Source organism: Pan paniscus, chromosome 1, assembly GCF_029289425.2.
Source record: "Pan paniscus chromosome 1, NHGRI_mPanPan1-v2.0_pri, whole genome shotgun sequence".
NCBI classification, from domain to species: domain Eukaryota; kingdom Metazoa; phylum Chordata; class Mammalia; order Primates; family Hominidae; genus Pan; species Pan paniscus.
Window position 1 is genome coordinate 178,815,740 of NC_073249.2, and position 13,446 is coordinate 178,829,185.

At 50.9% G+C, this 13,446-nt stretch overlaps 1 protein-coding gene across 3 annotated transcripts in view; it reads left to right on the plus strand.

Moving 5' to 3' along the window:
* Positions 1-3,684: 3,684 nt before the first annotated feature.
* TRABD2B (TraB domain containing 2B) overlaps positions 3,685-13,446 on the plus strand; it is a 236,438-nt gene continuing 226,676 nt past the window's right edge. For 2 of the 3 annotated variants that reach the window (XM_063601244.1, XM_034964663.3), the window contains exons 1-2: positions 3,797-4,372; positions 6,455-7,018. In XM_063601244.1, coding sequence (XP_063457314.1) covers positions 4,271-4,372; positions 6,455-7,018 — 666 coding nt within the window. In that variant the 5' untranslated portion in view covers positions 3,797-4,270. Of the gene's footprint in view, positions 4,373-6,454; positions 7,019-13,446 lie in introns of all 3 variants that reach the window. The other variant, XM_034964645.4, reaches the window with a different exon arrangement.

Consider the following 13,446-nt stretch of genomic DNA (forward strand, 5'->3'; position numbering starts at 1 on the left):
AGAGATGCCCTTTAGCAGCACTGGGCTCCTGGATCTGCTCAGGAGGCAGACTTTGTTGATTTAGTTCCGCTACAAGGCTTTCTGCTCCTGCCCTAACTGTTACAGCTTTCAATTCCTGGTACCAATTTGATTGAACAACTTAATTAAAGTGCAATAAAAGGAAAGTGAGCCAAATGTGCCCAGGGGAGAGGAGGCAAGCTACGAGTCCCCTGAATCTCTCTTGAGCCCTGTGCTCTTCCCCATCCTGCCTAAAGGCTCTAAGCAGGCTGTGGCCAAGGGGCTCAGAATTCCAGTGTTATGTATAGAGGCTCCTAAAGGTGACCTGCTCCACAAACTTCTTCATACTGATGACATGGAACCTCAGTTCCTACTCAGGTCCAGAGAGAACAAGTGAATTACCCAAAGCTACCTCGTGAGATGTTAGCAGAAAAAGGATAAGTCTCCAGGACTTAGGACTATCATCATCCAGGGTTTCTCACACTACACGATGTGGGAGGAAAAAAATGGTTTGAAAACACTGAGACCCTTGCTCTTGAGTCTTGAGGAACACTCTCTCCTGAGGCCCCAAACTTATTTATTTATTTGGTAACAGCTTTATGGAGATATAATTCACATACCCTACAATCCACCCATTTAAAATGTAATTCAATGGTTTTTAATATATTCACAGAGTTGTGCAACCATCACCATTCTAGAATATTTTCATTACTCCAAAAGGAAACCCAGTACTCTTCAGCTATGGCCCCACCATTGCCCCCATTTTTCCTAGCCCTAGGCAACCACCAATCTACTTTCTGCCTTGCTATATATTTGCCTATTCTGAACATTTCATATAAATGGAATAATATAATATATGTCCTCTTGCAACTGGCTTCATTTGGCATAATGTTTTCAAGATTGATTTATCCTATCCTGGAAATAGCATGTATCAGTGCTTCATTTTGTTTTATGGCCAAATAATATTCCATCATATGACTATAACACGTTTTTTAAATGTACATATTTAGCATATGATATGATATTTTTATATATCACATTTTGTTAATTTATTCATAAGTTGATGAACACTTGGGTTGTTTCCACCTTTTGGCTATAATAAATAATGCTGCTATCAGGCTTTACGTAGAAGTTTTTGTGTGGATGAATGTCTTCAGTTCTCTTGGGTGTATATCTAGGAACAGAAAAATCTATTTGTTCTTGCATCTCTTTAAGAATATCAGTAACAATACTGCTAAAGATCTTAAGACATTATTGCACACATTGACGCACAGAAAGTGAGGGGGACAGGAAACTGGCTGGGGAAAGAGAGGCACAGAAAAGCTAACTGTCCTGCCTTGGTCACAGTCACCACGTGTACCATGGAGGAGGAAGTCATAGCTGACACTCATGAAAATTAGCCAACAAAACTTTTATAATTTTAGGAAAAAAGATACCAGGGAACCTTTGTTTACAATACAGCAGGGGAAGGTTTTTTAAATCCACACACATATTTACACACATCATTGTTTTAAATTGATCAGGCTCTTCCTTATCCACTATCTGACTTGTGTCTTCTAATTCTCCAATGAGAACCATGACCCTCCCTCCAGTGGAATTCAGTTCTCACTTCCCCTCATCCTTACCAGCAGAGTGGTGACCTTGTAGGGAGTTTTGGAGCTCCGGAAAGTGGAGGCTCTTTAAAGGACATCTCTTGTCAGAGCTGCAGGTCTCAGAGCTCTGTGTGTGGGAAGCATGGCGCTGTCCTGTGCTCTCATACATACCGTCTGGGCACTCTGGCCTGCTTGGTGTCTGTCACCAAGTGTGTGTGTAGCTAAGAGGCTGAGGTTGCTCCAGACACCCAGTAAGTCGAACCATATGAAATTGCCAACATGCATTCACTTGTAACTTACAAAAGTGGCAACTTCATGTGGCACATGAGGGTAAACCTGCCAGTCTCTGTTGTCCCCTTCTTTCCTTCCCGTGTTCCTCCCAACCACCCAGATCCTGTGCTCTGGAAAACCTTTCTGGCCCTCCAGCCCTGCTTGGTCTTTCTCACTCAGCCTTCTAGTATGGTCATTTTCTAGCTGCTCAATCTGGTACCTGCAGGCATGAGTGGGAGAAGTGGGGGAGAACACTGGGCTGGGAGTCAGGAGACCGAGGCTTGGGCTCTGGCTCCCTCCTCACTGACTATCTGCCCACTGGTCTCCCTGCCTCCAACTTGCCCCCTCCAATTCATGCCCCCGATGAGCACAGATCTACTCTAGCCACCTTAAACTTCAAATCTTGCAGTGACTTCCTATCACCTGATACCTAGAACGGACAGACTCTCCAGCTTGGCCAGAAGACGCAACTTCAGCTCCTGCCACTTGCTTTTTGCCGCAGCCATGGATAACTGCTTGCAGTCCCCTGCAGGTGTGCTCTCACACTGCTGCGCCTTGGCATCTGCTCTTCCTCCGCTTGGAAGGCATGTGCACCTCCTTCTCTAAGCTACCTCTGACTTATTTTTCAAGACCATCTCCCAGGCCTCTTCCCTGGGCCTCTGAGCTGTGTTAGGAGCTCTTCCTCTCTGCTCCCATTTCCTTGTGCTTCTGTCTCTCCTGGCCCTCATCATCCGTATTTTAATGGCGTCTTTGCATATCTGTCTCTGTCTGTCTCCTTCTCTAGGCTGTGGGCTCCTGACAGTATGACCTAATTCATCTGTCGATCTTTGTTGTCAGGATAGGAAGAGACGACAAACTCTCCTTTAACAGAACCAAGCAGGGGTGCCTGTGCCTCCCTTTCTTCATTTGCTGGAAACGGCTCAGAAGCTTAGATCTTGTGCTCTGGCCTTCTCTAAGTCTCATTTGCCTCTTGAGGACGGGTAGATTGGTTTAAGGGGTCTTTCAAGTCTTGTGGTCTAAGAAACTGGGATATCAATCCTCACTCTTCCAGAGACAGACACAGGGATCCTGCGTGGGTCCAAGGACATAGATAAGAGGGGATTACTTAAATGGAAGATTCCAAGGAATTTTGAGGATTTCTTTTCTTTTCTTTTACAGTTGGTGTTTGCGGAGCATCTACCAAGCGCATCCCAGAGCTACGCGTGACATAAGGTTGCACACAGCAGCTTTCTGAATTTTGTGTGATTGCTGCCTCCCCAGTCCAACTCCTGTCCCTCTCGCTGTTCGCTCCTGCCAGGATCTGCGGGACGGATGCGTTGGGCGAGGCTGGTCCCCAAATCTGTCGCTGCCACCCAGTCCGCGTCCGCCGCCGAGCCGGCGGTGGTTGGCCGAGCGGGTCCTTAGCCCGGGCGCCCTCTGGCGGCCGCACGGGGAAGCTGCGGCCCGGTCGCGCCTGGCGAAGGGAAGGAGGAGGGATGGGGGAGGAGGAGGCGCGGGCAGGGGAGGGGAGGAAAAAGTTGCGCTGGGAAGTTTGGAAAGTTGGGAAGTGGCTGCTGCGGGCTTCGCCTCCCTCCGCGCGTGTGTGAGGGAGCGAACGAGGGAGCGAGAGAGGAGCGAGCGAGCGCCTGCCATGCCCATCAGACCCCGCCTCGCCGCGCCCGGGCGCGGAGCTAGCCCCGACTCCCTGCCGCCCGGCCCGTCCCGGCCCGGCCCGGCGCGGCCCCGGCCACTCGCCCCCCCGCCCCCCGCGCCAGGTCCTCCCCTCCCCCGCCCCAGCGGCCCCAGCCCCCCGCCCGGCCCGGCTCCGCGCCGCTCTCCCGCCCTCCTCTCTCCCTCCCTCCCGGCCGCGGAGCAGCATGGCGGAGCCCGGGCAGCGGCCGCGCGGCCGCCCGCCGCCCCTCTGAGCCGGGCTCGGGGGCAGCCGGTCGCCCCAGAGCCGCCCCCCACCCCTGCCGCGCCCTCCGCCGCACTTGTCCCACTGCGCGCCTCCTGGAGCGCCGCGCACCCCTGGGACCCTTGCGCGCCCCGGGTGCCCAGCATAACCCCGGGACCCTTGCGCACCCCGGGTTCTCGGTTCTGCCCCAGGAACCCCGCGCGCCCCTGGACCCCGACGCAGCTCCGGGACCCCGCGCGCCCCCGGACCCCAACACGCCCTCAGCACCCGGGGCGAGGTTGAGCGCCCGGGGGAGGGGCCCAGCCCTAGAGGGTCCCCCTCTTCCAACAGACGGAGCCCCGCCCCAGAGAAACCCCCAGGTCCGACAGGGACAGTCAGCCACGCCCCAGAGGGCGCCCAGCATCCTGCGGCTGGAGCCCCGTGCTCCAGAGGAAACTCCGTGCCCAACTGGGGGCTCCCCGCCCCGCTGAGGGGCGCCGCCCAGGAGGGTCCCCCGCGCCCCGCGGGCCCTGGCAGGATGCACGCCGCCCTGGCGGGGCCGCTGCTCGCCGCCCTCCTTGCCACCGCTCGCGCCCGCCCGCAGCCCCCGGACGGAGGACAGTGCCGGCCGCCCGGATCGGTGAGCGAGCGCCTGCCCGGCCACTCTCCCGCCTGCCTGGGTATTCCAGTCCCGTGGGACGATGGTTTGGGTCCTGCTTCCGCACCCACCTTAGCCCACCCGCTCCACCTCCACCCCCCGGGCGCAGCCTCGGGCGCCCTTCCTTCGCTCCTTCCTGCCCCGGCTCCAGCCCCCAGCCAGGAGCGAGAAAGGGCGCTGCCTCTCCGGTTCCTTCTCCACACGCTGCCGCTCTGGGGCTCTCCTCTTGACTTGTGGTGCTGCTTGGACGCCTCCTCTCTCTCTGCCCCTTTTTGTCTCTCCTTTCTCATATTTTTTCTGTCTTTACCCTTCTGGTCTCTCTGCCCGCTTCTGACTGTGTTTTTCTACCATTCCTTGCCCTTCTCTTGACTTCCATCGAACCCTTTTGCTCTCCCATTCACACACTCTGCCCCCTCCCAGGCTTCCCTCTCTCTCCCTGCCCTCCCACTCTGACCTAAGACAAACTTTCTCCCTGTTCCTGGTTCTCACCTCCATCTCTGCGGCCCAGGCTCCCACCACCTACTCTCCCAAGCGTCCATATTTCGTGAAAAGAGGGAAGATTTCAGAGGAGAGGAAAAGGCAATGCCAGAACATACTGGCCTAATATTTCTTGGGGTCGAGTAATTACTGGTTCTCCTAATTTTCCTTCCAAAACAAAGAACCTCTTTATTTCCTTCAGTATCTTTCCCTCTAAGTGTAAATTAATGCATTGACAGTAACCCTGAATTGGAGGCCAGGAGACCATAGGGTCTGGCTGCTGTAGGTGTGCTGCCTGTTAGCCCGGAATTCGCTGACCTTGGGCAAGGTGCACCTCCAGCGGCCTGCCTTGTGCACAAACAGGGAGCTCGTTGGCTGACTGGGCTCTCAGTCTATCGCCAACATGCTGGGATTAACAGTTTGGGGTTGTTAGTAAAGTAAGGTACTGTTCTCCCACAACCCACCCATCCCAACACATACTTTTCATTTGTGCCAGAATCAGGCAGAAAAGTGTTATGAGTTGGTCTAAAGCTTGCAAGTGGTCAGTGGGCACTCCAGGGATTTTTCTGGATGGAAAATGGCTTTGCCCTTTATGCCTAGCCCTGACTTGGATCTGTAGAAAGGACCCCTGTCTGCATGCCTCTCTTCAGCTCCTACATACACACACACGCACACACACACATGCACACACACTCCCCTAAGTCGGAGCTTAGGTCATAGAAAATGACAAACAACTGGGGTTGGAAATCAGGTATACATTTTTAGGGGAGGAGCCTGGAAAGTACCCAGAATATGTACATTTCTTGGGACTAATTGTAATGGAATCCTTTCCTCCCAAACCAGATTCTGAAACTTGACTTGGCCTTGCAAGATTTTAAAGCACTTTCTCATCTATGGTCTCAGCTGGTCGAGCAAAGTAGCTGACACCCCAGACCTGCCCTCCAAAAAGAAAAGTGTATTCACCGTGATGAATGTGAAGTAGCTGTTTAAATAGGTGTGCTATTTTTAATAGGTGTTCTGCTTTCAAAGTGCTCTTGGCTTATATCTTCTAATGATTGGATTTAAAAGTTATATGACTTCCTCCCTTCTTGCCAGAGCAGGACTCTTGGTCCCCCTTTCCCCACCCTCCGCATGAAACACCACCGGTGAAGGTTTGACTTGGCCAAGCATGAATATTCTCAGGTGGTGTGGCAGTCCTTGGCACTCACAGCGAACGCTAATCATGAGAGTTTCCCTTCATTGCTGACTTCTTCTGTGCCTGGCACTGCTCTGAGGGCTTCATATACATATATTGTATCTTTTAATCCTCCCAACAACCCGAGGTAGTTGCTTTCACCCCCATTTTACAGATGAGGAAACTGAGCCTGTGGAAGTGAAATGATTCACTCAAGATCATACATCTAAGACAGGGCAAAGCTAGGTTTTCAATGTGGGTCTTTCAGGCTCCAAAGACCTGGCTCTTTACCACGGCCTGTGTATGGTCTCTGCCTCCCATCCCCACCTCCCTCTGCAACGTGCCTCTGGGCTACCCTGACTCTACTCTGTTGCCTTCGGCCTCACTGCCTCGCCTCTTTTCTACTCCTGCAGCAGAGGGACTTGAACTCCTTCCTGTGGACGATTCGGCGTGATCCTCCGGCCTACCTGTTTGGCACTATTCACGTTCCCTACACCCGCGTCTGGGACTTCATCCCGGACAACTCCAAGGCAGCCTTCCAGGCTAGCGCCCATGTCTACTTTGAGCTGGACCTGACAGACCCCTACACCATCTCGGCCCTGGCCAGCTGCCAGCTGCTGCCGCACGGGGAAAACCTGCAGGACGTGCTGCCCCACGAGCTTTACTGGCGCTTGAAGCGCCACCTGGACTACGTGAAGTTGATGATGCCCTCCTGGATGACGCCCGCTCAGCGGGGCAAGGGGCTCTATGCTGACTACCTATTCAATGCCATCGCGGGCAACTGGGAGCGCAAGAGGCCCGTCTGGGTGATGCTCATGGTAAACTCGCTCACAGAGAGGGACGTGCGCTTCCGTGGTGTGCCCGTGCTCGACCTCTACCTGGCCCAGCAGGCTGAGAAGATGAAGAAGACCACAGGGGCTGTGGAGCAGGTGGAGGAGCAGTGCCATCCCCTCAACAACGGGCTCAACTTCTCCCAGGTAGGCATGCAGTGCCCCAGCCCGGAGCTGACAGCCCTGGGTGCCTGGGTCCTCTTCTCTGATTGTCTTTCTTCTCCGAGGGGGAGGGGGAGGCAGCCAGAGTCAGGTCCTTTTTCTGGAAGGAGAGGTTCTGCTGGGCAGCGAGGCAGCACCTGGCTGCTCTGGTGGTATCAGTTGAGAGTGGCATATACTGGAATTTGGGGTAAGAGTCTGCGTGTTTGCTTCTATTTCAGCAGTATTACATGTTGGGGATGTACACTCCTCACCTGCTGTGCTTGCCTGGGCAGAAAGAATTTCCCTCAGAGCATCAGAGTGATCAAAAACAAAAAGAGGGGGCTTCTGGTTTGTGTCAGGCCTTCCTGAGGCCCTGGAGGCTGTATTGAGGCTGGTGTGTGGACAGTGCCCAAGAAAGTAAGAGGAAGGCATGGCTCCCAGGGCTGAGCCAACAAGGAGTTGCCTGGGACCTGGCGACAGTAGAGTGCTGCTTGCCATTTGAGGTTAAGCACCATCAGTTTCCCGGTTCTGTGCAAAGCTCTAGGTGACCCTCGGACCGCCTCGCTAAGGCCAGGAGAAAGTCAGCCAGGAGAGTTTTAAGGTTAATAATTTCAGAGAAGTGTGTTCGCTTAAAGGTTGACAGTCCTGATTTCTGAACCTCAGAAGTAGGAGAGAAGGGAGGGGCTTAAGAGGTTTAAAGTCTCTGGCTGCCAGAGATCTGATAGAGCAAAATGTCATTAAAAGCCCCTTCTCCATGGGCAGAGGTCACTTGCTACTCACTGGCCCCAAACTCAACTCTGAGACCCTGGGAACAATGAGTTCACATCTGTGCCTTGAGAACGGGGCTGTCAATCCCAGGATGGGGACTCCTTCAAGGAGGCCCCAAGATGGGGCTTGGGTCAATTTCCTGAGTGAGGCATGGCTCAGAGACGTGCTGCCCATTAAGGAGACAGCCTCATAAATTGGCTGGACCAGAAACTACCACTGGAATCAGACCTGCTTGCTCCTCCGGAGATGTTGCAAGCTCTTCACCAGGGAAACAGCGGCAGAAACTGATCCCCTTTCCAAGATCTCTGGCCTTTGTTTTTCCAAGGGAAATGCAATATTGTCCCTGGGGAGGTAAGAAGCCAGATTGATTTGCCGGCCAAATGAAAGGCGGGTTTGTCGGTTCTCCTGCTGGCTCTCCCATAATTGTGGAGTCCTTACCCAGAGGGCCCCAGTGGCAGGAGTATTGGGGCAGTTAGTCACGCCCTGCAGGGTTCTGACTACGCCTGACTCCTTCTCCACGGGGGAAAATCCTGTGTATTCTCTGGCCCAGTGCTGATTCCTCTGAACATAGCCGCTTTCTCCCTCTGAAGTGACTTTTCCCTTGCCAGCCTCGGGAGCTGATATTATCTGTGTCGGGACCCCCGGCGCTCACCGCCCATCTCATTTCAGAGGCAGGTTTGTGGGAGGCCTCTCTGTTCAGAGGCCTAGGTCTGGCCTCGATATCTTTTTTAGGATGGGGAGGTGAGGTATCCACCATCACTCTCAACACTCTCTTTGCACCAACCACAGAGGAATCTGACAAAGGCTGAAGGGAGCACACACAAACTCTGGCTAAGCAGCCCCTGTCTTTAATCCGTCTCTCTTAAAACAACAAAACTATCTTTCTTTGGGGTCAGGAGACACTCCTGTTCAACCAAATGATGGCTTTGGTGGGGTGAAAACATTTGCTGGAAAGTGTGTGTGAGGTTATGTTTTAGGAAAAGTTACTGAGAGCCATTCATCGGCCGGGAGGGAGCCTGCTGACAGTCTCCAAAGCTCATGTTTGAAGATCAAACAGACTCCAATCTCTATTTCAAAAATGTGCCCAACCCATCACCAGCCTGGGCCCACTCTTAAAATTGTTCTTGGGTCCAGCTCCTCAAAAGAGCTGCAGAAAGCAAGTCCCAAACAAAAGAAAACAGAACTCCTCTTAGTTCCCTAATCTCCATACCCTTCACCACCTGCCAGAGTGTCCAATCATGGCAATTTGTCCTGTTATCATTTTGTAGGGAGGCGATGAAATCTCTCCTCCATCCCCTTGGGCAGCCTTGGACTAAATGGGAAGGGTGGGATTCTGGAGCCTAGGCAGGTGAGGTCATTAGGGATCCAAAAATTCAAAATCAGAAATGCAACAGCCTTCTCAGTAAAATTACATGCACGCGTGCACAGTTTGATATGAACATCTGTGATGCATTAGTGTACTGAAATATCTGTTAAGTGCATCAGATTTTTATTTTTTCTTTCCTCGCAGCATTACTGTTATTGCAAAATATTTGGGTTGGGGGGACGGTGAGAGAAGAAGGCGGGAAAAATAAGGCTTAAAACAATGTCTTTTTGTTAAGATCTGGGATTTTAGTATTAATGTTGTTTTTAAAATTTTTATAATTTTTTCTGGACAAAATACCATAATTTTGCTTGTTAAATGGAGAAAGAAAGCTTAAGTTTTGGAACCCCGGAAAAAGCTTCTTCCACCCTTGTGCAGCTTGGAAGATCAGGTCTATTGTTAGGTTTTGGTCTTTGATTTCAAAATAAACTGAGGGTGCTAGACCCAACATCACCGTGACTTTGCTATGTGACCTTGGGCAAGTCACTTCCTCTCTCTGGGCCCTGTTTTCTTGGTCTGTGAAATAAGACACTGAGATGAGGTCATCGTTCAAGCTCCTTCTAGCCCTGACATTCCATAGGATGATTCTAATCAATTCCACGTGCCAGGCACCCTGCAGGAGGCTCCACATGCTTTTCCACTGCATTGAATTCTCATAACAACCCTATGGCTTTCTAAGGTGGGCATCCAGAAATGTTGAATGACTTGCCCAAGGTCACGTGGCTAATAAGGAACAGAGCCAGTCAGCCTGACTCTGTATGAAGGATGTGTTCTCCCAGCTTCCCCACACTGTTTCTCTAGACTTCCTCTTGTCTAGGTATTTGATATCTTCTGTAATCATTCCTTAGTTCTTTCTTCTGTTTCTCTCTCCCCTTTAGGACTTGAGGGCTTAAAATTGTCTTTCTTGGAAAATTTATACTTGTAGAGATATTATTTCCTTCGGCTATGAGGCTGGTGGTGAGGCAGGTCTCTGAAGGTTTTCTTGATGTATTGTAGACAGCTCAGCACAGTGGGCTGGAGATAGGAGACTTGCTTCCAGGTGTCAGTCCCAGCCTCAACACTAAAACCAATGTTATATATATATATATATATATATATATATATATATATATATATAAAACCAACGTTTTAAAACCAACAACTTGTATATAATCTTGGGCAAGACTTGGTATGCCCATCCATCCAATGGGGCAGCAATTACCAGTCTTTCAAAGTTGAGCTGGTTTTTGTGGGGACATGAGAAAATACTACCTGTGGGAGGTTGTTGATGGGTTAAAACGACTACTTGGATGTTGGTTTTGTGCTTGGCAAACAGTCTAGGCTGGCTCCAGGGCAGGGAAAGAGGAAGGCTGCCTGGGAAGTTGCCACTCCCTTCTCCCAGCAGCCATATCCACTCGTCATCCCTTGTCGAATGTAGTGAAGTTGGAGTATTAGGAGGCGGTGAGCCCCTGCCCTTGGGGGCCCGAGGATGCCTAAGTCTTGAGTCCAGATCTTATGACAAGCTTGAGACCTGCAGATTTCTATCAGCTCTGCCTGCTGCCTCCAGGGACTGGTACCGGCTGCCACTACTTCTCCCTCTAGGGGACCTGAGTCCTCCCCTTCAACTCCCTGCATGGCAGAATCAGAGACACTGGATGAGACCTCAAAGTTACATTGTTCTCTGAGGTATAATAAGAAAACAAGGACTCTGCTATTCTGTACTTTACCAAGCATGCGAGCATTACCCATCTAATATGTGTAGCGCCTGAACACTGAAGCGTGCCTGCCAAAGGTGTGCAAAATGTTTGTAAAATTCTGCAAGCCCCTCACTTAAGGAGTTAGAAACCACAATACCATTTATTGAGTTTTGTCTCTATGCAGGGTGCTGCATTAGACCTTATAATTACATTATCTCTAACCCTCACAGAGATGCAACAAGATTTATTATCATATTTATTTTTAAGACCATAAATTGAGATCTGAAAAGGTGAAGTCATTTGGCTGTGATTACACAGACAGGCCAAGTAGACTCAGTGTTCAAACTCAGGTGAGTCCATTACCACAACCCAGCGTCTGAAAGATGACCTGGTTTTTATTAGATGACATTTCTGCTGAATTGTGTGTGTGTGTGTGTGTGTGTGTGTGTGTGTGTGTGTTGGAATGGTGGTAGACCATCATTTCTTGCCGAAAAAGAGAGAGAGAGAATTGAAAAGTGCTGGAACTGATTTTCTCCTTGACGTATAAATTGGATCTCAAGGTGATTCTAAAATAGGAGTTCTCAAAGACATTCTGGGCATCAGCTACTCCCAGGGAATATGTCCCAAACTTTCTAAGCCACTGCTATGAAGACATACACACACCCCCACACCCCCCCCAATATAGGCTAAGCCTGCGCAGTTGAATAAAGATCTCCTTGGTTTATAGTCAGAGCTCCTATGTCTACACCCTGGCGGGGCCAGCAGGTATTAGTAAGTGCTCAGTAACTATTGGGAGCATGAATGAATTAATGAGCAAATGGTCAAAAATCATGATGTGACCATCCCTGATTCCGTTCCACCATGCAGCATCATTGAAGGAATGAACGATGAAGAAAAGTATAAATCACAGCGAGGAGCCCCCTTCTGAACTTTGAAAGCTCCTTTCCATCCTATAAGGACAAAAAATGTCAAAATTATCATGTAGCCTGCTACAGCAAAATACCTTACAGTGGGTAATTTATAAACAACAGAAATGATGGCTCACAGTTTCTGGAGGCTGGGAAGTTCAAGATCAAGGTACCAGCAGATTTTGTGTCTGGTGAGGGCCTGTTTCTCATAGGTGATGCCTTCTGTGTATTTACATGGTGGAAAGGGTGAACAAGCTTCCTCTAGCTTCTTTTGTAAGGGCCCTTATCCCATTCGTGAGTGTAGAGACCTCATGAACTAATCTACTCCCAGAAGTTCTACCTTTTCAGATCATCACCTTGGTGGTTAGGTTTCAACATACGAATTTTGGAGGGACACATACATTTGGACCACAGCATAGGCAGGTCGTATTCAAAGCAGGTTCTAATCCTGATCCTGTTAGTACCTTGCCTGTGACTTTGGGCCAGCCCTTTTCCCTCTCTAGGCCTAAGTTGCCCCCCTTTGTCCCATGAGAGCGCTGGGCTAGGTGATTTCCAGTGTTGGCCCAGGTCTGAGTTCTGTGATGCGTATCTCCCATATTTTGGAGAGCCTAGGCCAACCAAGTCTGAAATTTTGAGCCTGAGTTATCTGTAGTTGGGAGGGGCTGGCAGGCTTGTCTTTGGCAGTTGCTGCTGATACCTATTTGTCCAGAGCCTGTTGGTTCCAGTGGGTGATCCTGCTGCCAGGCTTCAGACAGGAGAGCCCCAGCCTGTCACGGCACAGGCTGCTGGACACCCACCCAGCCTCAGCTGCTCTCCTTCATTGTGACTCTTCTCCCTCTGTTGCTCCTCACTCATTCAACCAGAGCACCTCACTGTGTTGTGCCAGTGAAGGGTCTGGGAAGAGACTTCGAAATGTGTCTTTGCCTGCCGAGAATTCATTACCTGAGTGTGCACCCCATTGCTTTTATGCCCTGACAGGTGGGTATTATTAGTCCTGTTTGCAGCATGGAAACTGAGGCACAGAGCACCTGAATATTAGTCTCTCCTGTGCCCTGGTTCTCCACACTTCAGATAGAGACCCTGTTCTTTGTTCCCCTTTTGGTTGTATGCTCCCACCTTTCAGAACCATTCTCTAATTTCCTGTCCTCCAACAATGGCCATTCTTGAGTCCTCCAGCCCTCTCTGGGCCTCTGTGGCAGCCCTGGAGCCCACAGTGTTATACCTTGTCAGATCTCTTGTCAGATCTATGTGCGCTCCTTAGAGTAGAGGGAGCAAGCCTCCCCCGAGGCCCCAGACACCCCTGGAGGACCTCAGACCATGCCGAAGCCTTTTCTCCCAGGAAGTCAACCACGGAGGGAGAGCCCCTCCATCACCGTGGAATTAAACACAGGCTAGCATCGCCTACACCATATACCTCCAGAACCTGGACTGAGAAACAGGCTTCTTCTGGCGCGACCTTCACCTTGTGCTTCGGCAGTCTGCCACACCCGCTGTGTCTCCCCCACAGAGCCATCTGGTAAGGAGCTGCTCAGCAAATGTCCATCACCGGGTGTCCCCCAGCAGTGACCCCTGGGCATGTGCTCACTCAGATTATTTCTGTGCCCAGAGGGCTGTTTGTGAAGAACCCCTGCAGGCATGGCGAGCTCTGTCCATCCCCTCTCCATGACCTGGTTCATTCGTGTCTTAATATTTAATATATTATCTAAATGTAGGGGGATA